We start from the raw sequence: 27,955 nt of genomic DNA on the forward strand, positions 1-27,955 counted from the left end.
ACACAAGTACACGGAGTACAAGCCGCGGGCTGTTGTTGATTTGACTTCATTAACTGGATTGCTGCCTTATATGAACTCCACACATTTTTATCTATTGCAAATAATTATTTACAACCAATTATTCTACAGTTTCATAGCAATTAGTCAAAAGTTATAAAAACAATCAACAACGCACAGCCAGAAGATTTACAGTACAAAATCTTTTTTTGTTTTGAGTTTTTCCCTGAATTACAATTAGAGAGAGTGACTGATTATCTCATAACAGCGGGTTTAATGACAACACACCACGTCTGATATGTTGCAGTGGAGCTTTCCTCCATGTTTTGTATTAAGATGGCTGTCAAAATTAAGACACCCCTTTGTGATAAACATCTAATATTTGCTCACTTGGATTTTGCATAAATATGTGGCAAAGAATATATAATGACATTCGTGTTCCTTCGGGTTATCCTGGCAAACATTACAAGCTGCCTCTTGCGCTTCAATGTTACACAAAATGCTCCTTTTTTAAATTCTGGATGACAAAATAAAGCTTGCAAAAAGTCTAGATATTGTTGGAACAGACCATGTTGTCGCTGGCAAGGTATATGGTAGGCATTTGTTTTTTTATTTGTTTGTTCTTAGGTGTTCTTAAGTTTCTCTACCACAAATTCATCACAAGTGTCTTTATAAAGAGAACATAATGTCAAAAATATTTAGATTTGAATTAAATTTGAGCCAAGAACACATCTTATAAAAAGACAATTTTAATTTGTTGTTGAAATTCTCTCCTCTAGAGAATCTTTGAAAACTGCTTGTGAAATCTTAAGCACCATCGTGAAACATCGTATACAGCAGGTACGTACTTGCTATATTATATACAGAAAAATACAAAGTCATATTACCCATCGTGTGACCACCAACACCCTCGGTACCAGTACACACAGCTTGTTACTGTAACCAACAACAACATTATGGAGTTTAAAAGGGTAAACTAGAACATGCTTTTTTAATGGGCTAGACTGTGGGTGAGAAACGCAGTACGTTATAAAGAGAAACAATCAACAATGTTAACAAAAAGATACTTAAAATTGTCAGTCAGATAGAGAACTCCATGTCGTCCTCCATTAATCCATCCACAATAAGATGACTGATGATGACAGAATTTCAAACTACTGCTTTTTCATTTGAGTACTACTTTTCTTCCCCCCCAACACACACACAGGCGGAACATGTATTGTTCGCAGGGTCCAGGAGTTTTCTGATCTACAGGTAGGTGAAATCTTCAAAACAATGCTGGCACTTGCATGAAGCCTGCATGTGTTACAGTGAGAGAGAGTGTGTGTTTGTGTGCGTCTCTGCCTTGTCTCAGTGTCGGGGGCCGCTCGGTCGTGGAAGAGGGGCACCTGATCAAAGGGAGACAGAAGGGAAAAGAAAGACAAAACAATGTTACACAATATGGTTAAATTGAAGTTTACGGTCTGTTTATACCTGTTTTAGTTCACAGTACTTCTATATAAATGCTGGACTGTTATCCCAACATCATACTCAACCTGTACAAACACACCTCATAAAAAGGACAAAAAGAATATATTTCAAGACTAAGTGACCCACCTGGAGAAGCGAGAAGTGGAGGGCGGGAACTCTTTAGAGAGGGCGGGGCCATTCTACTCCCGTGAGGACCCCTGGGGCCTGGGTGGTATGGAGGAGCGTGGTGGAGTAAGGGCCCACGGGGAACAGTGGGGGCACCATACAGGCTGTGTGAGGACAGGGGGCCTCGTGAAGCCTGGGCCCCTAATGACGGACCAGGAGGTCGATGCAAGGACAGTAGCGGAGGAGGTTTGGTTTTGGGATAAGAGCCTAAAAAGGAGACATGTCTGAATTAAAAACATCATTACAGGACAGTTGAATGCAGACCTCTCCAACATGGTAACCAAACGGAACAATATAAACTTTTCAAGATTTACTGCAAGGCTATTGTTTTGGACTTCAATGGGCAGAAGGTTTACCTAAAATGAATGGGAACTCATGGTGTCTATAGCTTATGTCTATAATTCATTGTGAATCTGTATTGAAATAAAAAAAATATTTAAGATTAATTATTAAGAACTTAAACTGTACTGTCTGAAGACACAGGGAGGACAAAGTTACATTTTTATTTATTTATTATGTTTTAATATGGTTGCTATACCCTTGAACTTTTCAGAAATTAAAAAAAGACCCTTCAAATAGTCAAGCAAGTGGTCAACTCTGCAGTCTAACCTGGTGAAGGCAAGAGAGGACTGGGTGGGGTTGAGGTGTGGTCCATCATGGGCCCCCCTGCTCCAGACTGAGGTTGAGGGGGCCCAGGTGGAGTAGGGAGCAGAGGAGGTGGTTTCCCTAGTCCAGGAGGTAACATGTTACCCCTCTCACCCTCAGTGTTGGAGACTGGAAAGGAAAGACGAAAAGGAAAAAAAAGAACCACGGACAGACAGAAAAGGTGTGACCCAAAGAGAAGGAAAGAACAGGGGAAGATAAGAAGTTAAAGGTGCAACCAGTAATATGGACACAGCACCAGTCCCAGATCTTCTAGGTACTACAGTTTAAAATCAGCGTCCCACCTTGTATGTGTTCCTGGCGGCACCGGACATACTCTGAGATGGTTTCTAGCTCCTCGGGGTAGAGATGCACCCCCTCAGCTAACAGCATGAGGAGCGGACGGGTTTCCGAGGGAACAGTATGGCGCTCAATCTTTTCTCGTTCCAGAAAGTCATCCAGCAGCTGTGACGCCTGGGCTGCAATGTCTGCGGGGTCCCTCTTCGGGCGCTCTTTGACGAGTCCGCGACTGTACTCGGCTGCAACAAAGTCCATGGCCTGGTCTTTGGGCATGTTGCGATGGACTGGGGGGGTAATGAGAATGTTAAGGGTGAGTTGTCAGGGGACTAAAGGGGAAGAAAGTGCTGGAATGAGATAACCCAAAAACCCTAGAAATAGCAGTAAAATCTATAGGGTTCTTAAAGGTGAAATTGATTTTGCACTTTCAGCTGATAAATTGGTTCTTTGGTAGGTAGTACTTTTGAAAGAGAATGACTTGTGGTTTGTTGGAAGAAGAGGGGCATGCAATTTGTGTAAAGATGTGCATTTATCACTTACTTGAATTTTTTGTTGCATCATGTTCCGGGACATAAAATACCTGTTTAGTAAGCTCCAGTTTTTTGTGCGCATTCAGACATGCAACGCCACGGCACAAAGAATAAACTTGAGATGATTTGTGTATTTAAATTTTCTGGTGCAATAATGAATTCCTTTATTATATACAAGGAAATACATAAAAACTGATTTTATTTTGGTTGTGTAGCCCAGACTATAGAATGTACTTAGGGCATCTTTTGGTTAGCTGGTGCAATGTTCTTGTTTTATGCAAGTGCATGTTTGATTTTATATTATGCTGATGTGTTTGTGCATGGTACGCTTTTTAAATGTGGGGTGTTGAAACCACATAGGTTCCTTAATGACTTAAGAACCCTCGGTGACGTGTGTTCCCACATGATGAAATGATTACATTATAAATATAGATTGAAACATTGTTCTGCATGTATTGGTGATGTTTTGGATTGGAAGTATGCAGGTCATTTATTTTTCTATATATGTGTGAAGTGCAGAGAAGTTTCATATTGAGTCAACTTAAAGGAAAGCACATGGGTTTTGTTGTCATAGCACTGACCATCAGTTCCACTGGTTATGAGAACATCCTACTGACTGTAATAACAGTCAGTAATAACAGATGTCTGAATGACAATGAGCAAGTGGAATCACAAAGTGTGATGTTTTGGACCACAATATTGTAGTTCGCCTTGTTTGTCTCTTCCAAAGAAGTTTGACTAACCTGGGAATCTTGTCTGACCTCTCATGTTTCAGATTTTTAGCTATGTAGCCATTTTCACAGAACTCAGAAATCACTTTGATGAGTTGAATGTTTTAAAAACCAATAAAGCCGATGGCCCGAGCTCTGACAATAAAACCAAAAATTGTGGAAAACCAGTTGAGTTTTCTTTTAAAAGGAATAGTTTGACATTTAGCAAAATACACTTTACAACGCTCTCATGTCTGTCACACTCAAGATCGGCACCACTCATGTCTGTACAGTCAATATAAAGCTATTGCAAGCAGCCAGTTAGCTTAACTTAGCATAAACACTAAACACAGCTGGCCTGGATTTGTCCAGTGGTAAACTAATTTGTCAGGGAACAGTGACTTTCTGGATCTCCACTGGTTGTCAATTCAGCTCAGCTAATGTTACGTTTATATAGCCTAGGCTATTATGAGCTTGACCTCTGCGTGCACTGCAGCATTTCCTCAGAATAGATGTTTTGAATGCGGCTTCATTTGCTCTGCACAAAAGTATGTAAATTAAATCATTCAAAACACAAAACAACTACTTGTGCTCATTCGCCTATATCCCTTAATGCCAAACTAATTACAATCGACTACATTCATGTATCACCTAATACTACTTAGCTAGACTTTGTTGGCTGACGTCCGCGTAATGTGCAATATGAAACTATTCATAAAGTCAGTCTAACATCTGATCATTGGGTCAGTTAAAGATGACTAATATTTGATTAGGTGGCACTGTAGGAAGTGGTTACATAACCTTACATCCATAACAAGCCTCTGGCAATCTGTAAAGTTTGTCTGGCGGCAGCATATTTACACACACACCTTCAAGCACACTTCAAGAATTGTCACAGTTACACACAATAAGTGAGTTTTAGAGGTATACCAGACAGACATGAGAGTGATATTGATCACAACTCTTGGCAATAAAGTCAAACCAAAATGCTGAACTATCCCTTTTACATACCTACTTTGCTAATTTTGGGCTTCAATCAGTTTGTTAAGTATGTAATGTTCTGTAAACCAGTGTCAGAGTGCCATGGATGTATACTAAATGAATATTGTGTAGATATATATAGATAGACTTGGAGACGATTTAGTTTTTAATATAAGTGCTTTAGCCACGAAGACTGTGTTACTACGGCTGAGTTTAGCTTTAGAATGTTACATGTTGGTGTTTAATGTTTAAATTTTGGGGGGGGGTTACATTACATCTGTTGCAGATTTTGTTCTCAAAGACGTTGGGAGAATGTACATAACTTGTTAATCGCATTAGAGCGTCAGTTGAAAAGGGATGGGAGGGTTGTAAACTGAGGTTGGTTTGACTAAGCTTGAAGGAATGAGGGGTAGGGACTTACTTTTGAGGGATTCTGAGAATATGATAACAGTGCAGGAGGACAGAGCTATGTTTGTCTGCTCCACCAGAATACATAACGAGGAGCCGTCTGCTCGGACATCCTGCAGGGCCCGGGTCAGGCCCGATTCCGCCTGAAGGTAGAGCATTTCCACTGATAGACCACGCTCCTGCAAGCACTGGCTTAGCGATTTGGGGTAATCCCTTTGAGAGGAAGAGAAACACTGTTAACTTGACATTTCTATATTAAGTGACTCAGCAGGCATGTAGAGAAACCTAAATTATATCGGAGAGGAACAGAGGGTTATGTCTTGATTTATAGTAAGCTTTACAAACAAAAATGTAACCTTAAATCATCATTCCTTTTGTGTGGTGAATTCCATGTTTAATTAGACAGGACCAAGTGTAGCATTACATAGAGATTAGTGTGGCATTAACACAAGTTTTTTGGATTTCTCATGGATGTATTTAGTGTTGTAGTAGTATGTGTGTGAGGGTTAGAAGCTATTGGATTATTCAACATGTCATTTGTGCAATACATAGGCTATTACGGGTGTGCAATCTCTCATTGTGCAAGGGTTGTGCTACAGTTGGGAGGAATGCAGCCAATACGGTTGTTCAATCAAACTCAACTGCCATTGGAAGAAGGAGTTAATGTGCTTACTATATAGGTACCTGTCTAATGTATATGAGAGCATGTGTCGTGTTGCAGAACATGTGTTGAGAGATGTTTATTTCTGTATTTTGTAAAGCTGCAGAACGGACAAAACAAATTTCCCTTCACGGACAATAAAGTATCTTATTCATATAGAAGACATGGGTGAATTTGTTTTCACTATTGGTCCTTCAGTATAATGAAAACCCTACACTAAAAACGTACAAACCTGTGTAGCAGCTATTAGCAGTTTGCATTTTTGAGATCAGTCAGTTGAATGTTTGATATAGTTGTGGATAAATGTGTGGATATGGGTGAGTTTGGTTGCATTTTACATTACACTTTTCTAAAGCAAGGGCTTCTTCCCAGATTTACGCTTTGCTCTAGGGCTGCACGATTAATCTAATCGCAATGTTGTCATGTGTGATTACATAATTGCAAAAAAGTGTGTGATTTAATAAAACAGAAAAGGTGTGTGTGACACTATCAGGGTTTTTCCTGCATAAAGAAAACGTTGGTGTCCCCCCCAGAGAGGTTTTAGCAAGCGTCAATGGAAAATCACCACTGCCAAAATGATCAGAATTGAAAAAAAAAAAGACTGTTTCAAATATTCTCCTAATGTGCTTTAATAGCCATTTATCAAACAACTGTTGTGCAAGCAGAACATAAAGTTAAATACGACTTCTTGACTTCCAGCAGTCACCTCTCCTCTCATCCACAGCCACTGTATTTTACACATGCAGCTTGCTTGCACAATGATTTAATGAATAAAAACAACCCACAGAAATGAAACGCCTGTAACTGGATTTAATATTCAACTAGTGGTAAAAAAAAATATACTATTATATGAAATTCTAATGAATGTAGTATTTGAGATATTATTGTTACACTAACAGTATACTATTAAAGATCCAGTGTGTATTTGAGGATCTATTGACAGAAATGCAATATAAAAGATGACGGACAAACAGCGATACAGACCGTGTTTCATCACTACGTTCTTCTTGTTCTACTTCTGGTCTAATTCAGGCAGTGCAGACACTCATCACTATGCTGAATACGTATGTTAGAAGAAGTAGTAGTATTAATGTACTGTGGGAGTCAGCAAATAGGTTTTGCATCGGAGCGTTAGATGACAATATGAGACATAATATTGACATGCATTGACACAGTGTTCAGTTAGCTTAGTCGGTAAAGGACAGGACTCACACCCTGAGGGTTGAGTGTTTGACCCCACCTTGGGACAACAATTAGACAAACTGAAGAAAAAAATAATAAAATACACAATTGACTTGGCACAAGCATGTTAGCAGTTTGTCTGTGCACAGTGGCCAACATAAACAGGTAACTTTAGCGTTTGGAATGTACCAACCACAAGGATGACAGAGGAAACAAGGTTTATGTTGCAGGAGTGGTTTGAGAAGTTTCCATGGACATTGTGATACTTTTTTCCTACAGTGAAATTGAGTCACTTGAATTCATTGTTAATACAAATCATCCAAGGTGACTACAGCTGCAAGAGTCACCTTTTAAATCTACTGAGAAATAAATAGGCGTATGACTCCTTTGCTGTTTCTGTTTTGTTATGCCACAATCACGCCAGAAAACAGGGTTAATAAACAGTAGAAAGTAGCATGAATGCCAGCGCAATGTTCCGGTGGTTGCTTTGTGTAGCCCATAAACCGTGTAAAATGAAGGTTTTTCTGCTTAACAGCACAAAGCTGGGCAGGTGACAGGTGTGTTATACAGTGTTTGTGTGCTCTGAAAGACATCACAGTGCGGATATAATGTCACAGCTGACAGATTCTAGCTAACCATACAAATGCTACGTAAACATTTGTATAACACGTTTACATCCGCAGAAAGAAACGGAGAGTGGCGCCGGAAAATGCCGTAAATTTGCGTGTCCGCTTGGGTGTCATGTTAACATCATTGCCGACTCGAGCTGGAAACGGTAAATACGTGGCTACCCAGTCATTTGCTCAGGTAGTAAATGCCGATTGTACCGTTTCACACTGAAGACAAAAGCCCGGTGTTAGTGGGTGTTGGCTGGGTTTTTTTTTCCAGTGGTCATTAGCAAATTTATCCCTGATTTGTGAATAGTCTTTTGAATTAATGCACAATGCAAAAATCAGAATAAAGGTTGACTTGTTGTCATTTAGATAATAAATTCTGGATAGACTGCTTACTGCTGATAACCAGCAAATCATAATTAGCAGCATAGCGGTGTTAGCGCTTTTAGTACATCCAAGTTAAGCTGCTGGCAAGTTAGCAGATCTAACTATGTCATAATAACGTAAAGAAACAGCTGCCATATTTGGCACAATTGCAGAGTTGTCATTTATGTGTGCATTCATTTATGTTCATTCATTACTTGATATTGCATTGTGTAGTTAATGTAATGTAATGTTTTATGCACTTCTACTATACAAAGACAATAGTTTTTGTATAATCATCATTTGTCACCACATGGGGTAAGGGCAGATCAACCCGCATATGAATCATAAGTAAAAGTATGAAAAGCTGAGTATTTGTATGTATCACGAAAGGTAATAAACAGGTCTGTGTAGCATGTCACTGATATGCAACAATAAAAGCCTTCTACGAAATTAAGTTGTTTTGAGAGAATGTGTAATATTTGACATGTACTGTACAGTGAATAGATTTATTATTGGGATTTAGATCAGGCTGTATTCAACAACTTTAAAGCTTTGTGTTGGACACTATTGTAGACATGTCAGTTTGTACTGCATTAAAATAGTAGCCTAGATCGCATATTTTCAAAATGCAGAAATAGGAATACAATTCAGATTAACATTTATTCACAGGTATGGATTTGGTTAAAAGGTATGATTATCGTTACACCTTAGTGTAACTGCATTACACGGTACATTTTTGTTTATGAGCAAAGGTTGCAAAGTCACACAGCTCTTACTGTTCCTACTTTCTTCATGTATGAGCATGAATGTCCCATAGAAATGTGTCTTTCCAGACAAATCTGGAGGATGGGTGAAAAGATTGGTGTTTGTGGAACTGCCTTTTACCAGCATGCTCCTGAGAACACCAGGAGCAAGATGTGTAGGAGTATGCATTCTCAAACTAGCTTAAAGACATCTGACATGAGTCAGATATGTTGCTGTCAGGAGGAGAGAAACAGGTACCTTCCAGTCAGTGATCATAAATCAAACTTAAGTGGACAGACATAATCATTCAACACAACAGCAGAATACTATACTGAGATTGTTAACCCTTCAAAAGGATAACCTGGGCTTCATCTTCTCAGTTTTTTTGTCATGATGACTGATTATACTGCAAACCAAAGTGCTGTTGTCAAACACACACACACACACACCTGACATCTGATGCACAATCCACTGATTCCCAGTGGTCCAAGTATGAAAGTGATCAAATCCCAGCACGTTCACCCACATTTCTACTTCAACTGCTTGTGTCTTAGATGTTTGTGATAAGTACTCACAGGCACTGATTGGTGACAGAAAGGACCACACAGTCTGCCGGCTTCCTCTCCTCCTGCACCTGTCTGTAGAACTTCTGATACAGGGCTTTCCGTCTGTCTGCTGGAGTGCAGCCCTCTGGCTTGGCTGGGTGGTTGGTTTGAGGATGGTGATGACATTATAGGGAAAAAATATGAGGTAAATGGAGACTTTAATTTTTGATGCATTTCTTTTAACAGGATATTGGGGTGTACCATAACACAAAAGATTATTTTATATAAGCCAATGGGATACCAGTTATTTAAGAAGTGCAGTTTTATGTAATGTAAGATGCAGTAGCACAATCACAACGCAAGGATTTTCATATTGAGAATTTTTAGCAAGGAATAAAAAAGAGAAATATATGTTGCGGTGCTTTTAGTGATCAATATAAAACGATAATAAAATAAAAAGTCTCACCATTTGGCTGATGTTTATATCCCTCATACTTCACACTTCCACTGTAGTTTTGTATTTGCTCCAGTTCTTCATAACTGAAAGAAAAGCAGTGGGTCTTTTAATGTTTCATTTTAATGTGGTAGACATGTCTATGCCTACTGTTCACTGGTTCATTATATGTGATGACTTGATATGACTGAAGAGGTTATAAAGACTGAAATTACTACTCCATATACGAGCACGCAGCAGTTTCTTTCCAACCCCCACAGTGAGGTGTGTTTCAAAGAACCTGGGACTCAGAAATGAATGTACCGCTGTGCTAAAACATTCAGCTGTGAATTGTTAAAATACTTGGGTTAGTCCAGGTTGATTGAAAAATCTGAGGTGTCAGCTGTCCCAACCCAATTGTTGCAGCAACTCTGTAGCACAGACCAAAACAACACTAGTGTCGGTGTAGTGTGGCTGTAAACTAAAGCCCTATTTTCCACTGCACAGTACCAGCTCGACTCGACTTGGCTCGCCTTTGTTTGGTTTTCCATTGTGGAAAAGTTGTACCTGGCCATGCTTCCAGGTACCTTTTTTTCTTATCACCTCCGTCGAGGTTCCAAGTGAGCTGAGGCGATACTAAAATGTAACGTGAAAACACGCCAGATTGGTCAGAGAGAATCGTCATTATTCACTGCATCATCATTGCGCGCGACAGACAGAGGCCAGCAACAGATAGTTTTATATTTTACAGTTTTCGTATGTAATTTCATCACTAAATCCACTTCTGAGAAGTTTTGAGGTGAGAAATCAACGGTGTAGATTTCGAATATTGACAGTTTTACGAGAAGTGATGGCAGAACAAAAATGTGCTTGAAAGTTTTCGGAGTTGAGGAGCTCCGCAAGTGGCTGCGGGGGAAGCCTGCGGCAACCCGGGGGAGGAGCTCCCGAGGCCGGCCAGCCGCCCGCTCACAGAGCCCTCTGCTCCCGCCGTCACACAGACCGCTGCAGCAACAACGGCAGAGGAAAACACAACTGGAAGGTTTTCATACCGCTTATCTGTCTTTACATTCTGAGGAATGTTGAAACATTTTAACTTAAATAAAGAGAAAGCTGTGTGGATCGCTGGTGTGTGTGTTGCATTGAACATTAAGTCGCAGCAATTGTGTGTGGCGTAACTATGACGACCGGCTACATTGAGGGGTACTATCTCTGGGTACTATCTGCAATGGAAAACGGAGCACGGCCAAACCGAGGCGAGGCGAGTTGAGCTGGTACTGGTAATGGAAAAGCGCGATAAGACAGGTCTAGGATTTAAGAAATAGGACACTTTTCCCAATTTGTTAGGGGGCAGAGCTTAAGTGGACAGCTAAAAAGGTCCTTTCAAGGTTCTTGTAGGGAAATAAATAACCAGAAATGCCCGACAGATTAGCTAAAGAAGAACCGTTCCATGACATTACAATAATGTGTCTGATGTTTGAAAAAAACTACTACAAAAAAAAGGTTCCTTTGGTAGAAAACTGTACAGAAAACAGAGTGAGGTGGGTAGACCATCCTAAATGAGGTGACATTAGTTCTAGATAGAGGTGTTGGAGGTTTGTTTTTCAGATATAATTCTCTGATGCTTCAGACAACACAAAAACACTTTCACCTCCATACTGGGTGGCACCAGTTACAGAAAGCCATTGCTTACTTATTATCAATTTAAAGGAGGACTATTATACTGCTTTTCCAGTCCTATATTGTAGTTCTGTGACTCTGTATGGCAACTTTGCATGATTCAAAGTAGAGAGCTGCATTGGGATCCCGCAGGTCCCAACACAAATCATGCGGGAGCGGGCAGTTTTAACTATATTTAAAAAATATACTGTGGGTCCCGCAGTAGCGCTGATAAGATGGAGTCAACAAACGAAGTTGAAAAGAAGATTAACGTGAGTGCATGCAGCTGCTCCCGAGAATGTACTGCACAGGCCTGACTCAAACCGGAGACCTCGGCGGACACGCTCACAAGGAGGCTAAACCCTGTGGCCACTGGTGTCACTCGTCGGTGCGTCTCTTCAGGTGTCGGGGAGTGAGGATTACTCACTGCACAGCCTCACTGGCTTCCGTCACACAATACAAGACCAAAGCAAGGCAAGTCTGACATTTGGAAAACTTCTCAGTTCTTACTGACAAAAAAAATGAATGCAAATCCAAACATGTGTGTGCTTTTTTTACTCTGCATGTCACAATGTTTGCGGGTGTGGGCGGGAGTGCATACACCTGTTGCAGGAGTGGACGGTAGAGTGACAAACATGTTGCGGGAGCCTACCTGGGGTGTAGGCCTCTTGTGTGTCTGAGTGTGGGGAGAAGAGAATTACGAGGAAGGTGCGAAGCATATTTAAAATTTATAATAATAATGGATGGATGGATAATAATGTTTGTGGTGATTAAAACCTGCTTTCACATAAAGGTATTATGTGAAAAATTATTTGCCGGGGGTTACAATCACGATGCCTGCTCAACCATCGCTGATGGACGATGGCATTGTATATCGGCACAACCCTATTTCCCAGATCATTTTAACATTTATCTTGTGGAAACAAGAACAAATTGAGCAGGAGACTTTAATTATGATTTCAGTCTTTATGCTAATGCTATAATTTCCTGTGTTTAGTATAATATTATTGTGCTGTAAATCATTCATGGGCTTCTGTCATGTCCACACATGCGTGGTACAAATTGTCCACTGCTGTGCCTTTGCTGTGTGAAGAAATGACCATATATGGAATACCGGCTCCCTAGCTCTGTATGTCATAGAAAGGAGATTTTGGTAGAAAAAGTTCAAAACAGAGCCGAACAGGAGGAAATCTGAAATTTTTGCTCACAGAGATTTCTTTTAAATCATTTAACCTCATTTTTTGATGCTTTGGCCATGTTTAACATGAACATCCAACACTGTAACATTGTAGATAAGTCATAAAATATGGGAAAGCATAGCAGGTCTCCTTGAAGAGGCAGTCTGAACTTCTATTTCATAATGATCAAGACCATTGCCTAAACATACATATAATGGACCTTCATGAGGAAGTCTCATATAACTGGTTATATTACTGTTCTGAAATGTTTTTTTCTTCTCCATTTGTCAGCAGGGGCAAAACAACGTTTTGCTGTCAGTCTAAATATGAAACCTTATTTCATTGCTGAAAATAGAAACCTGTGAATAAAAGAAGGGCCTGAACAGCGAAGCACGAATGCTTTCCAGCCGTGACTGGACTATAATCTCCTTAATATCCATTAAATGCCACACAAACAGTGCAGATTAATAATGCGACACGGAGGCTTTGAGTTCTGTGAATGTAACGCTGGTAACCTCACCTTTCCAGGGCATCCTTGAGGTCTTCGGTCCTCTCCTCCCTGGTGGGGTAAGGCGCTGGTCTCCGAAACAAACGAAGTTGTTGAGCACTGCACAACACAAAAAGTTTTTTGTGGACCTCGTCAAACACAACTAACGTTAACTGGTGGAAGGGGGCTGCGTATTAGTTGGAAGACCCACACTGTTTGGTTTCTGCTATGGCTGCTACCTAGCATGATAATGTTAGCCGCTAATGCTAAACACTTGCTGCAAGGAACCGCACGGCTTACCTTCCGTTTGGGCTAGCTGGTGGCCGCCGGGCAGCTGCAGATGATTTCGCCCAAGACGACATTTTATCTGCACTTAAACTTCCCCCAAGCAAACCTAGGCTTTTAATCACAGAGAGGGAAGAAATTGTTTACTGCTGATTCTCCACCAGTGTTCTTACTCGGTGCTACTACAACTCCCCCCTGTTGTGGAGGAGAGGAGGAGGAGTTCTTCTTCTGGCGGATGACTAGCCACCTTACTGGTTTATTATCGCCACCTACTGGACTGAAACGTGAAAAGGTACTGAAATAAAATTGGCGTGGGGTAAAACTTAAGATGCCAGTAAACCTCTGTCATGTTTTGAACCTTCCATGATGCTGCTAATATCCCCATGTCCATCATTATAGAAATTATACTGCAGCTCCCCTATCTGTACTAAAAGAGTTATTACCCACATCAAAATTGATTTTCTTGTTCACCTCTAATGGTATAGCCAATCCAGTTTTTTGATTGCATCCGCTGAGACTTTGAGAGTCCCCAAACACTTGTTGGGTGAAACTAAATATTGTTTGTGGTGTAAATGAGGAGCTCTTCAGTGCCATTGTGTTGATGACTGGACCAGTGATGTTCATCTGTTAAGTTAGATCAGACCTGAATTATTTAAAATTCTGATGTCTTTCACTGGTTGTAGCTCCCATCCCTTATTCAGTCTGGCTTAGGTTTTGGGATTGTCTTGGTCATGGTTTATAATTAGTCTGACATCCTGCGATTAGGCACAGGAAAGCCTAGGGGTTAAGGCACATATTACCAAATAATTGCAACATCTCAGATTCAATTCCACCTGAAGACCTTTGCTGCTTGGCATGCCCTTCTCTTGTTCTGTTTTTTTTTTAAACATTTTATTTTACTCAATGCACATTATTCCTGAAGAATGCGCATCATCTTTGAAATATACTCATAGACACAAGCTTGCTGCAAAACCCGTGGGATGTAAAGGACCGAAATTAAAACAGTGAATCCCAGTGGATATGGACTTATTGTGTGAGGCAAAAAGGACAGTGTTGATAGATTTTTACCCTTGTTGGTTCAAAACTGTTACAAGAACAACCCTAATTTCTCTCTCATCATCTAGTATTTAAGATCCACCTATGAGGCTATATGGACAACAGCCAGATTGCCCTTTGGGAGCTGTCTTGACAGTGGATGCCTTTGCTCTTAAGGAACATGACATATGAGATAAGAACAGTAAAGGACACGGTCCCATGTCCAAAGAGAAGACTGTGCTTATGAGACAATGCAAGCATTAAATCCCACAATTAATGTGATGTGTTATTTTTAAAAAGGTTGCCAGATTTCATTCAACATTGTGTATGAAGGGATGGGATCGTTTCTGCCAACTACAGCAATTTTGGCCAGCTGGGCAGTTAAAGGTTAATGCCAGACAATGCTCCCGCAGTCTTGTCATCCAGGGTGTGCTTATCCCATTTACATATAGTGTATGTATATATTATCTTTTCTGTGCTTTGCTTTAGAGGAACTTATGTAAACAACTGAGAGAGAATATCAGAATCTGTGGATTGCCTGTGTATAAAGTGCAATCCAATGTCCATATGCAAAAATTGTAGACACTTTACAAGTAAAACTGTATTGCATTTCAGCATCAGCCCTGATTCATGTTAATGCATAAACATCCTTTATAATTAAAAACATTTTATTTGTTTAAGGTGTGTTCCAACTAATACATTTTTGCACTTCCATAAAGTTTGGAGATTTGTGAAAGACAGATTAAAAAAGAATGGTCAAAATCAAAGCTCAGTTCATTTTATAGGTCAAACTTCAAAAACACCTTCCTACACTTCCAATAACGCAACTGAATAACCTCTTTTATTTGACCCTTTCTGCCTGTTAAATGCCCATGTCTATAAATTTCATGGGGTGCCCCCTTTCATATACAGTACAGTCTATGGGTACCCCCAGTTTGTGACCCTGATGATGTCATCAGGGTCACAAACATTTGCACATGTTTAATTTTCTTTTACTTGAGAAAGCTCCATTCAGAACCACATAAGACATCTAACTGTTTGACTTATGAAATGGGCGGAAGGTTGTCTTGGATAACACTTAATTAACAGGGGAAATGCATCTCATTTATGTGTCTTCGTCTGTCATTCTAATGCAAATATACAAAAAACATTATTCAGACAGTAAGCTATGGGTTCTCTTTTTTGTTTTGTTTTTTTGGGTTGATCCTAGTTCCTTCAATATGAAACAAACAACACCAGTTAATTTTGCCTTTATGTAAAGAAACAACAAAGCCACGGTTCATGTTCTTTGTTTTCCATAATCCAGACAGAATAAAATAAGGCACTCCATGGCGGCCAGCACGGACCAGGTGTTTACTGGGGAGCACCTTGCGTTTGTGTCGCGCGGATAAGCTCACGCACACGTCTCGAAACGTGAGCGCGCCGCGGTGGTGGGGACAGTCGCCATTTTATTTTGAAAATCAAACTGAACTGGAGGCACAGCGACCCTTCCATTTCGTTAAGTTTGTTGTGAGAAACAAGCAGGGATGACCATCTGAATTACTTTCTTGGGAGCACGGTGAGATTCATCATATATTTGGCAAACAACCGTCGACAGGTTTCTATATAACACCCAAGCAACGATATTAATACAGAGGATGGCAGTTGGCCGCTAGTGCGGGGAGGGCTATTTGCTGAAAAGCAGCTGTCATATTGGTCTCATCAAGAAAGTACAATTCCTTAATTTAGAATGGTTCAGCCTGGGTAGTCCTATATAACTACAACAGTCAATTATTAGCTGTATAAGATATTGAATTTGGCTCGGTCTTGCATTTACCCGTCGCTACAGGATAGTTAGCATTTGCAAATATAATGTTAGCGGCTTCATATATTAGTCGTAGCCCGTAGATAAGCTAACGTTCACGCTAATGTTAGCTGGCACGATCGCGCATCCGCAATACTCGCGGCCTTAACGCTCACGACAAAGGCATGTGTAACAGTCTTCAAGCTTTAGTAATCGATTAGCTTGTCAAAATAGCTTTTAACATTTGGAAAATAAGCGCAATGTTAACTGGTTGTGTCGATTCATAGACACCAGCTTGAGACGGGCTCATGTTGCTAATGTTGGCTCCACGTTAATGCTAATTTGATAGCGTTAGCTCGTAGCTTACTGGGAGTTGGGAACATTTCACATAGGTTAATGTTGGAAAATGACAACGGGTAAGTTATGCCGATTAACAGTGATAGTAAAATAGGACAAAGGCGGAAAGTAGGGTTTATTATGCGACAGTGTACAACAAATTTAATGGTTAATGTTAACGCTAGCTAAATTATTCAGTAAACATGTTGGCTAACGTTAACTTACACTTCTCCCGTAGCAAGTGTTTACCAGCGTCATGGTGATGTTAGCTTCAGTAGCTAGGTTGCTCCACTTGCAACAGGAGTATGGTCCTCGATAGGTGACGTTAGTTTTAAATCCATTAACCAACTTCGCCACATATCTACAATATCTCTGTTAAAACTGATTACGCGTAACGTCCATTAACGTTAACGATACGTTCATTGTGAGTGCAAATGTTAGTTAACTAAGTTAAATTAGCTTCCTCTTTGTTTCAGTGAGTGATTTTTAACTCTCTGTTCATTAGTCACTCTTGGTTAGCTACTCCTAATACTACGTACTTTTGTAGGTTTACAACGCTGCGGTAGGCATTAAGCTATTGTAAACGAAGGAGTTGGTTTGTTCGGTAAGCAACTTGACTAGCTTTGACTGTGATGTTGAGCTACATCCGAGGCCTAGTAACGTACAAGCTACTTGCACGGCAAGTTTTATCGACTCAAAAATATCTCCGTGAAGACCGCTATTAAAGTACATTGGCTGAACTCATGCTGACATTACTTTGGGAATTAATTAGTAGATAAATGCCCGAGCAGCAGCGGGTAAAATATTTCACTGCACCTCTGGACGTAGGCCTCAAAGCCAGTCACAATATTTTGTATTTTCAATGGATTGGAAATATGGTCCATCATGAACATTGGACTACAGCACTCCACATTTAGTGCAGTTCACAAACAAAAGTAATTCATCCTTTTGTTTCTTGTATTGTTTACTTTGCAAAACCTTTTTGTGTGTGTTTTTAAAAAAAAACAATGTTTTTGTCCTTTCATTACAGATGCTGAATTTTATTTTACCTAGCACCGGGATCCACTGATCAGAAACCTAATTTGGAAGCCAACATTTTTTCACACCTTTGGGGGGGGGGGCAGAAGTAACCTATCACTGAAGTGACTAAAGGGGAATAATGGTGATTTTGCGCCGTGCTCGGCCGCCTGCTTCCGCCCCAACCAGCAATGAATCTTGACTCGCTCTCGCTGGCTTTGTCTCAAATCAGCTATCTGGTGGACAATTTAACAAAGAAAAACTACAGAGCCAGCCAGCAAGAAATACAGCATGTAAGTAGTAGCATAGACATCAAGTACGCTTTCTACTTTTGTCAATAGAGATTTTCTAATTTTTTCTATGTGAAGTGTCTTAAAAATGTCTTTTGTGTCCATGTGTACGATTGTTTTCCTTTTGCTCTCCCAGATTGTCAATCGTCACGGTCCTGAGGCAGACAGGCATCTACTTCGCTGTCTCTTCTCTCATGTGGATTTCAGTGGCGATGGTAAAAGCAGTGGCAAAGACTTTCACCAGGTAATTTTTGATTAGAAACACATTGATAACACATTTGTTGTTTGTTTTCTTGAGTTAACATTACATCAAAAGCAACAGTTTTCCTAAGTTTTTAAAGGGTCTGAACCCTTCCTTAAACTCAATACTCTTTATATTACTCTTATGTAATAAATACCATGACATACAGTATGTATAGATAATTTAAAAAACAAGGCAATGCAGACATAAAAATAAAGTGTGATTTCCCACTATAGTGTTATAAACCACATAACTAAAAAGAATGGTACACATAATACCAACATGTGCAATTAATCAAATTTTAATCACAATTTAAATTTTGGCTTCCAACAATTTTAAAAACAAGTTCAGTGAGATAAAACGATGATTTTGCCGCATGCCATTTTGCAAAGACGCTGGTTTTGTCCGGAGTAATAAATTCATCGTACCCTTTCCTTTTCGGCGGTGCCTCCCAACCCTCCCTAAAAGCCCAAACTTACTCTCATCCAGGCTGTTGCGTGTTTACTTCATCTCAAGCCAAGATGATGGGGGTTATAAATGCTACAATTTGCTAGTCTCCATCATTAGGCCTACAGTGTTTTTTACGGCTCTAACAAATTACATATTTACATTAATACTAAACCAAGCGTGTCAAGCGTTGCTTTACCTAGTCCATGCTTGTAAAATACCCACTGTGTCCACGGCATCTAACGTGATACTGGATTTATACTTTTCTTACTCACAGTTAGTTTAAGTAACTGCATCTCCCGACAGAAAACCACGGTTGAAGAACACCATTGTTAAATTTAGCGTTATGCAACATAACGAGTTGTCAACCCAAGTAGTTCACTTGTCTCCTGTGTTTCAGAAAGTGGGATTAGTGAAAACTCTTGAGTATGTTCAGCCTGAGATGAGGGAAACAGTGGATTTTCTATTTTATGTTGAAACCTACATCAGATGGACCCTAGATCTGTTACTCCGGCAAATTATGCTGTGAACCTAACATCCTCGGGAGTAGGTTTACTTCAACAAACTCTTGAGTTCCTTTCTGACTCCTCCCCTCGTGCAGAGCCTGAAGCAGCTCTTTGACACACCGTTTCATTTCCTCATTCATACTGTCGATATTGAAGCGCATATTGGAACGCATTCATATGCAGTAGTTCTTTAGAAACATCAAAATCCCAGTTAGATATTAGTTTGTTACCCAAACATGATCTTGAACATGACCGCTTTTATGATCAATCTGTCATCAATGTAAGGACATAGTTATCTCTGGACATTGTGGATTTATCCTCAGCTCAGAATTAAATCTAGAGCCTGCACTTTCCTTCTTTATAACACTGACTCTGTGGACACTTACTGTGGGCTACATTACTGCAGTAATAACTGTTAAAATCAAACTTATGTTGGAAGTTGTAACTGATTAATGATTATTCATCTGTCATTGTGATTAGTCGCACCGATGGAACATTTTTAGTTATTATGTTGGACGATGTGAATATTTCTGAGTGAACCAATAGGCACATTTCCATTGCAAAAAAAATATTAATAGCCTACTTCGTCGGCCTGTGACTTTACAATTACATTTCCATGAGAAGCCTAAACTGTGTCCTATCCTGTTTTTTAAAGAGGTGGTATTATGCTCATTTTCTGGTTCAAAATCCTATTTAGGGTTTGTGCCAGAACAGGTTTACATGGTTTAATAAAAAAAAAAAAACATACTGCACATTGCTGCAGCTCCTTTTTTCACCTGTGTTGAAAGCTTCGTTTTAGCTTTCGAGTGATACATCTTCTCTCTAAATGATCTTTGTTGGGAGTTGCACATTCGCAGTCCTAATAAAGGACTACTAGCCAATCAGTAGCAGAGAAGGGCGGGTCAGCCAAAAGAGGGTAAACAGCTTTGGTTCAGCTGTAGGCTACATGGACTGGAGCAAGAGTTTCAGAGTGGTGAGTTATTTATCTGTAACAAAGTATTTTTTTATCCATAAAGTTTTAACTGAGCTCTGTCTACATCACCGTAACAACTTTATCCATTGACTGCCTGGAGGGTAGCTAGTGTTTGGAAAGGAGAGGAAAGGTGTGTGCTGCAGCTCAGTGTTTTTGAGGGTGTGTTGGAGTAGCCGCTTGGCAAGCGGTATGAGTCGCATTTAGCATTTCTTCCCTGTGACGTCACAAGGATGAAAGGGAAGCGGCTGGACTGCAATCGAGCTGTTTTCAAGCAGTTCAGAGCAGAGTTTTCTGTGGGAGACGGGAACTCCCTTTGTGCTGGACGTTGGTTTTTTTCACATTGCAAACCTATTACATGCACAAAAAAGATATATAACTCTGTAAAGGAGAGGGGGAAATACCACCTCTATAAGATAAATGTCAATGCGTTGGCATGCATTCATGTTTCTACACTGGATTGAAATGGCTTGTCATTTACCGATTGCTATTGTGAATAGTAGTATCTGAGCTCCATTGATGATGGCGCTTGTTTCATCCTCATGCACGCTTTCATCAGGTTCAACATATACTCTAAGTTGATTAAACCAGTTCTGGTCAGCTGTTCTGCAACCGAAAACACGGAGTTTCGAATCTCAGGCTCAGTCAACTTGGAGCTCAGGGTTATCCCTGAGCAGTTTGTTAAGCCTGCTTTCTGAAAAAGGGCCTTGCTCTGCTCCGCGCACATGCACACAAAGCCTGCCTGCGGCCCATCTGCCCCCCAAAGCAGTCAACCTGGGGAAACACTATTTCGCTGTCATCCTCTTACGCTCTTAGATGCTGTCATATCCCCCTTGTTAATCAAAGGAATATGTAATGATTAATATTTATTATTTTATGGGTGTTTTGGGATTATGCATAATTTCTTTTTTTTTAAATCATTCAGTTTTAAAAGTTCAATAAATGCATAATAATAATGTTTAATATTGACCAAAATAGCATTTGATTTGTGCTTAATGAATATTGCTTCAAAATTGGTTTCCTATTGATGTAATTGTCTTTTACATTAGTCATTAGAAAATGTAACTTTTTCCTATGACTAATATGCAATTTCACATCATTTGGGACCATTATTTTTACCATATCTGTGAACAAATATTTTGAAAAACTAGGGCAGATTATAAATAAACTAAGCTGAAGAATGTGTCTGCGGAGGGACTATAACCCTTTGATTTTGGAAAAGTAGTTAAGTTGCTTAACTTACCTCAGCTCCTCTGCAGTCACCACCTTCCTTTCTTTCCATAACAACCAGTCTGAAAACTAAAAAGTAGTTAACTATTAGGAAGTACAATCTGTGTACAGGAAAGAGCTGTAGGCTACACCTGTTTAGTCTAAGCTTGTACCTCATTTTTCGCAATACTGGGCAAGTAGGCAGTAATGAAATGCAGCTGCTAGTTAGCCTACTTCCTATAAATGTAGCTAATGTTATGTTACATAGCAAGCAAAATACAAAAAGTTAGGCTGTCAGCTTTCCTGCGCAGTCTGAAGGGTGGGGGGGAGACGTTTGCTAGCACTAACCGGCTTCATTTTTCCAGTTGTTTGGGAAACAACAGACATACTTTTCTTGGTCTTGAGAAGCTGACAAACTGTAACCGACACATACGTTTACTGGCAGAATATTTCACTGTCACTTTCTGTCGCTCGGGCAATCAAACACTCGCTACGCACATCCAGATTCCTTGCAGGAGTTGCGCTGCTCTTATTACAGCACCTGTCACGTAGATGCTTCAATTATTCACTCTTAATTGCTATCGAAGCTCAAAAAATGACATTCGGGCCGGCCCTAAAGTGTGTGTGTGTGTGTGTGTATACAATTTTTATTTTTTTCTTAATATTTGATATTTCCTAAATCTTAACTGTCTCACACCATGACCGGACAAGCATGGATTGAAAAACAAAGAGCCCCCTTTTATCTGGTAATAATTCTTGCCAGCAAAATACTAGAAACTAGAAACATGCATGTCAGTTATTCCACCAGTGCCCGAGAGTTTGTTTGGTTTTGTTTTTTCCCTAAATAATCAAAGTGACTTTTGAATTTTAGCTGTGCACAGATCATAGAGCCTGACAAACTTCTACATCTGTCATTAATCCAGCCATAGTCATGCTTTTAAAAACAGTAAAGGCATTGAGTATACATAGGCAATGAGTTAATAATTTGTATTGTTTCATATGTATTCTTGTGAGAGACGTGCTGTCTTACCTTGTTCTTCACCTGCCTCTGTTCTCTTTACTCTCCTTCTTCTCGGTATGTTTTGATTTTCAACTTGCCCAAGACACAGTTTCTGATCCAGGAGTGTGTGTCGCTGATATCAAAGCCAAACTTTATCTCTACTCTGTGTTACGCCATTGACAATCCCCTACACTACCAGAAGGTAAGGCGCTGGTATTACTGTGGTAACCTGAATATATGACAGCCCTTATTGATATAAAAACTCTGATTTAAGGCATGCTACTAAAAGCAAAGAGGAAAATATAGTGCTGATAGTCATTGTTTATAATAAATGCAGGTTACAGTTGGCTGAATCAGAAATTTGTTTCCATCGGTTACATCTCTACAAAATTGCACTGGCCATCGGTGATGTCAGGCTGCTGCTCACTTAAACATCAACTCAGATAGCCACAGATAATGTACAGACATTTTGCAGATGTGTATGAATAGAAAATGTGTGTTTCATCCTTTTATTAAAGTGTTTGACTTAAACTGTTTTTCAGAGTTTGAAGCCTTCGGCCCACTTATTCACTCAACTGAGTAAAGTTCTTAAGCTCAGCAAGGTCCAAGAGGTAAGCCATCTCTAGAAAGAGCTTAATTACGGGGCTGTACAAAGTCTTGACAGTTATGATGTCAAGGTTAGGAATATGCTTGCATTTGATGAAACTCCCTTTAAAAAAACGCTTGATTTCCAACACAATATGGTGTTTCATCTACACATTCACTCATGGGTGTGATTTATTTTTTTATTATTTTTTTTTACAGGTTAATCTGGAATTCCATTTTTTCCAATCTGAATATGTGACCCATGTGAATCTTGCGGCTGTCTAAAAAATATTTTAAGTCGTGCTAGCTTCTCTGTCCTCTCCTCTGAATTTGACAGAGGGTGGGGCTTAGCTCCTCCCCATGCGTGCGCGCACAAACTCGCAGCAGAGCAGATAGGCTCCATTGGAGACTGAGCTAGGTGAAGTGAAGGTAATGTTTTACTCGAAGAAATAGCGAGTTGTGGCTAAACGAAAGCTGTACAAATCCTGTAATTACCAATCTGAAAGGGACCGTGTACATACAGTACGTGGTTGAGACGTTTTTATCGTTTACACAAGAGTCCCACCTTTGACCTAAGGATTGTCTATCTGAAATGGAAATAGACGTTACAATTTGTTTTCAGAATTTATTTTAAATGTATTCATTTATTTTCCAGGTGATATTTGGCCTTGCTTTGCTCAACTCCAGCAACACAGACCTTCGTGGTTTTGGTAAGTAATTTTAGTAGAGCCGGACATATTTAAACCTGTATCAGAAGAATAGTGGAATAAATGTGCTGAAAAATAATTTCACATTCACGTTTTGAGTTTCATACACCCCAAGTGTTTTTTTTGTTTGTTTTAAAACAGATATTATCTAGGTAGTAATAATTCCACAGAACCGTCAAAATTAATTTTATTAAAAATTAAAAATCCTTATGTGTTAAGTAGTTTGAATGTTAATTGCCAGTCGGCACTCAATACAGAAACGTGAACAAAACCTTTTTTTAATTAATTGGTTAGCATTATGAACAGTTTGAAATTCACCATTTGGACCAACATGCAGTGTCTGTACAGGCCAGTAGCATTAATGTCGAGTCAAGATGATAAAATGATTGTATTACTTATTTTTAATAGTTTCATTCCGCAATAATAGTCCTTTTAACAGGAAAGAAGTGTCCGTCTAAATGACCTGAAGTTTACGGATGACCACATGACATAAATTGTGTTTTTAATGTTTAACTGTCAATCATTTAAGAAGCCTGTGCTTTCTTAGCTAATTGTTCTTGAATGTTTCTCAGCTGCGCAGTTCATCAAGCAGAAACTTCCGGACCTCCTGCGCTCATACGTTGACGCGGATCTCGGAGGAAACCAGGAAGGTGGCTTCCAAGACATTGCCATAGAGGTCTTGCACCTACTGCTCTCCCATCTACTGTTTGGCCAGAAGGGAGCCAGTGGGGTAGGACAAGAGCAGATTGACGCCTTCTTGAAGACACTTTGCCGAGGTATGGGGGGGGATCAACACAAATTTGGTGCAAGCATCTGGGTCAGATCCTGAGGCACATATCTGCAGTTGAACATACACAGCTTTATCAGACTGAATAGAAATGGTATAAATCTTGTCCTTAAATAATTTTTCAGTGTTACTGTGCCATATTTGATTATTTAAGTGTGTGTTGTGTTTCAGATTTCCCCCAGGAGCGCTGCCCTGTGGTGCTCGCACCACTGCTGTACCCTGAAAAACGGGACATTCTCATGGACAGGATCCTGCCAGACTCGGGGGAGTTAGCTAAGACCATGATGGAGAGTTCTCTTGCAGAATTCATGCAAGAAGTTGGCTATGGCTTCTGTGCTAGGTGAATTTATGTTTAAATCCTTTTTAAACGACGTCCACAGCTGACACATTTAAGTTGTTTTTTTGAAATGCTCTTGTGTATACAAATCCTTTTTAACTCTAATTCCAGTGAACGCAGTGTAATCATGTGAAAGACCACTTTGGATGCTAATACCTGCATTGTAGATGTCTGAGACACTGAATTCAGATGTCACAGACACCTTCAGTTCACACTACTCCATTTTGCAGTTTGACACATTTTTGTAACAATTGAAGTGGTAAGAATTGCCAAAATCTTAGAGCTAATAATAAGGTACATGCCCTGTGGTTGAATATGACTTTTCTATCCCCTTCACTTTGATTTGAATTGATATGTGAATGTTGAAGATGATGGAACACGGTCCGCACTGGCCTGTCTGTCCTGTTTGTGTCTCCAGTCTGGATGAGTGCAGAAACATAATCCTTCAGTATGGGGTGAGAGAGGTGACAGCCAGCCAGGTAGCCAGGGTCCTGGGCATGATGGCTCGTACCCACTCTGGCTTAACTGATGGCATCCCACTTCAGGTATGTTGCTTTGGCTGGGAATGGCTTCATATGAAGATTGTTGAGAGCAGGTTAGAAGATATACTTTTATTTATTAAGGTTTATTAGGTTAGACTTAAATATACAGTAAAATCATAACATTAACCTAAATTAGGCTAAGGTCTCTGGAGCTGTGGAGTTGGTTAATTAAAGTCGTAGTGTCGGTATCATAGTCGTTTTGATTTATTATTAATTATATTATTAATTTAAATAATTGGTTAATGCTGGTTTGAGTGTGCTGGTGAGTTCTTAACATGTCAGTACACCAGAGTTTACGTTTCATGTTCTTTTTTTTTTTGTGTGTGTTTTCTCTTACAGTCCATCTCTGCTCCAAGTGGAATCTGGAGCGATGGTAAGGATAAGAACGATGGCTCACAGGCACACACATGGAACGTTGAGGTTCTCATCGACATCGTGAAAGAAGTGGTAAGAGAAATATCAGGTTTTCAAATGGTCTCAAAAATGACTTTGTGATTTATTTATTTTTATACCGTAATAACTGATTACATTTTAGATTTTTTTATATCTAGCATAACCGATGCATGTTAACAGTAGCATAATTTATAAGTCTTTGGTTTTGTTGTTACACTAATAAATAACTTTTGGAAGGAGGGTCAATAAAAAATTGCGGCTAGTAAGTTTCAAACCCACTGGCCCGGTGCGGCCAGTTGCAAAAAAAGTTTAATGTTGAGCCCTGATAAGACTGCTTTAGTGTTTGCCACAGAATTACTGTGGTGGGATGGGGGGTGGTATTTGTATATTTTAAATGAAAGTATTTGAAAGAATACATTCCCCTATTTCTAGTTGGGTATTATTTAACTCACCATTTTAATTCTGCACCTTATTTTAGTGTTTACTCAAACTCCTTAAACCTGCTCACCTTGCTTTTCTACACCTGTGTATCTTACTGCACACACAGGCTTGCCCCACACTTCCTCTTTCTCTCTCTCTCCTTGTATATATCTATGTTGAGTTTGTCTGCAGTTATGTAGTCACCCAAAAAACACAAGTTGTGTTTTCCATGCGGTTCTGTTTTCACAACAGCAGGTAGAAGAGCCTTGTTGTGAATGACATCGCCTATCAAAACGGTTGAGACCAGCGTCGAATGCCGTTGGTGTTTTCACTGTTCCTTCATGCTGTCCGCGCTTGTCAAATCAACAGTGTTCGCATGCCGTGAACCATTTTGCGGCCCAGCATGCACGTAAATTTAACCGGCTGTACCACTTTTTAGCACAATTTTATGGCATTTCACTTACACCAACGTGTAACATTTAAATGGCCGTTAACCTGAGCCTCGTTTGTTTGTTTGTTTTTTCTTCCCCAAAGCATAATACTCACAGAATATTAGTAGTTAATATTACTGTAGACTTGTGTACCAAACAGTTTTATAGCTTCACTCTGGAATTACATTTTGTCTAATTCTGCACTAGTACACAAGTTAATACATAAACTAGCCTGTCCATATAACTGACGCTGAAGGTTGCAGAAATCGTGGGGTTTTTTTGTTTTTTTTTTGTAACAGATCATTTTCAAAAGCTACTGAGATATCACTTGTGGATTTTTGTCTGTCCCGTAGAATCCCAACCTGAACTTCAAAGAGGTGACATACGAACTGGACCACGCAGGCTTTATAATCCGGGACAGTAAAGGCCTGCATATAGTGGTGTATGGCATCCAGAGGGGCTTGGGCATGGAGGTCTTCCCTGTTGATCTCATCTATCGGCCATGGAAACACGCTGAGGGACAGGTATCTGAACAATATCTGCTCAATCAGGATTATGTGGTTTAATTGCACAGGCAAACTTGATTGAAGGGAATTTTGCTGTCAAAAATAAGAGTAATATTAAATGATCAATAAGGAAGAATTACAATGCCTAGCAGGAATTGTCTAGACACAGTGCAGTGGTTAAGATTAAGCCTTGTATTTCCTCTTTAAATGTCTAATTGCTTTGTGTTGTTTTCAGTTGTCATTCATTCAGCACTCCCTGATGAGCCCAGAAGTGTTTTGCTTCGCTGACTTCCCTTGCCACACTGTGGCCATTGACATCCTTAAGGCCCCACCAGAGGATGACAACAGGGAGATTGCCACCTGGTATGGAGCTTGTAACTTGGCTTTTATGTAGAAGGCTGGAGCTGTTGTTTATTTCTCCTGACTGGGTTTAGTTTTAAAGTATTCAGTCTTTGTTTGAAAACTGCAATCATTTATTTTTTGTTTTCCTGCATGCCGTTTCAAGCAGTGCTTCACCTACTTTCGAACATGCTATAATAAATTCACTGTTGTCAACCATACATCAGCTATCTCTGATGTGAGCATAAAGCAGGTTTCCCATAGCGGAGGTGTAGTTTGACCTGCTGAATGTGATTGAGTGTTGATTTTCTCAAGAAGTTACAGGGCTGATGCAATAACGATGGCACAATGTGTTTTACTGATTGTCCCTATCTATTCACAGGAAAAGCCTGGACCTGGTGGAAAGCTTGCTCAGGCTGTCAGAGGTGGGCCAATACGAGCAGGTGAAGCAGCTGTTTGGCTTCCCAATCAAGCACTGCCCAGACATGTTGGTGCTGGCATTGCTGCAGATCTCCACCTCCTGGCACACACTGCGCCATGAGCTCATCTCTACCCTAATGCCTATCTTTCTGGGCAACCACCCTAATTCTGCCATTATCCTGCACTACGCCTGGCACGGACAGGTTGGTGCTGGAACATGTCTTGCTCTTAATTCATGTTGATTTCAAGTGGTGATGATCTTCTGTTAGTTTCAAGATTATTTGTTGTCTTGTTTTTTTTTTG

The 27,955-nt window shown here is 39.9% G+C and overlaps 2 protein-coding genes across 16 annotated transcripts in view; one reads left to right on the forward strand and one right to left on the reverse strand.

Moving 5' to 3' along the window:
- Positions 1 to 726: 726 nt before the first annotated feature.
- Positions 727 to 13,563, reverse strand: si:ch211-216l23.2 (uncharacterized protein LOC565061 homolog). Of its 2 annotated transcripts, XM_038706348.1 has the most exons (9): positions 13,367 to 13,562; positions 13,100 to 13,186; positions 9,779 to 9,852; positions 9,343 to 9,466; positions 5,214 to 5,413; positions 2,580 to 2,858; positions 2,242 to 2,406; positions 1,594 to 1,839; positions 727 to 1,385 (listed from the first exon to the last, which is right to left on the reverse strand). In XM_038706348.1, the coding sequence occupies exons 1-9, from the start codon at positions 13,426 to 13,428 to the stop codon at positions 1,348 to 1,350; spliced, it is 1,275 nt and encodes a 424-aa protein (XP_038562276.1). In that variant the 5' UTR covers positions 13,429 to 13,562; the 3' UTR covers positions 727 to 1,347. The 2 variants fall into 2 exon arrangements, with proteins under 2 accessions (XP_038562276.1, XP_038562277.1); XM_038706349.1 differs by lacking the exon at positions 2,242 to 2,406 and having other exon boundaries at positions 13,367 to 13,563.
- A 2,232-nt stretch (positions 13,564 to 15,795) lies between these two features.
- The window catches only part of cnot1 (CCR4-NOT transcription complex, subunit 1), a 29,811-nt gene continuing 17,651 nt past the window's right edge, over positions 15,796 to 27,955 (forward strand). For 11 of the 14 annotated variants that reach the window (XM_038707120.1, XM_038707127.1, XM_038707123.1 and 8 more), the window contains exons 1-13: positions 15,796 to 15,944; positions 17,536 to 17,815; positions 17,949 to 18,056; positions 22,289 to 22,387; positions 22,728 to 22,796; positions 23,426 to 23,480; positions 24,050 to 24,253; positions 24,436 to 24,604; positions 25,020 to 25,146; positions 25,483 to 25,590; positions 26,741 to 26,911; positions 27,129 to 27,256; positions 27,615 to 27,855. In XM_038707120.1, coding sequence (XP_038563048.1) covers positions 17,714 to 17,815; positions 17,949 to 18,056; positions 22,289 to 22,387; positions 22,728 to 22,796; positions 23,426 to 23,480; positions 24,050 to 24,253; positions 24,436 to 24,604; positions 25,020 to 25,146; positions 25,483 to 25,590; positions 26,741 to 26,911; positions 27,129 to 27,256; positions 27,615 to 27,855 — 1,581 coding nt within the window. In that variant the 5' untranslated portion in view covers positions 15,796 to 15,944; positions 17,536 to 17,713. Of the gene's footprint in view, positions 15,945 to 16,286; positions 17,441 to 17,535; positions 17,816 to 17,948; positions 18,057 to 22,288; positions 22,388 to 22,727; positions 22,797 to 23,425; positions 23,481 to 24,049; positions 24,254 to 24,435; positions 24,605 to 25,019; positions 25,147 to 25,482; positions 25,591 to 26,740; positions 26,912 to 27,128; positions 27,257 to 27,614; positions 27,856 to 27,955 lie in introns of those variants that run through there. The other 3 variants (XM_038707121.1, XM_038707119.1, XM_038707133.1) reach the window with 3 other exon arrangements.

Source organism: Micropterus salmoides, unplaced genomic scaffold (assembly GCF_014851395.1).
Source record: "Micropterus salmoides isolate LMB-PRFRI ecotype aquatic unplaced genomic scaffold, ASM1485139v1 Ms_hic_scaffold_8, whole genome shotgun sequence".
Classification (NCBI taxonomy): Eukaryota; Metazoa; Chordata; class Actinopteri; order Centrarchiformes; family Centrarchidae; genus Micropterus; species Micropterus salmoides.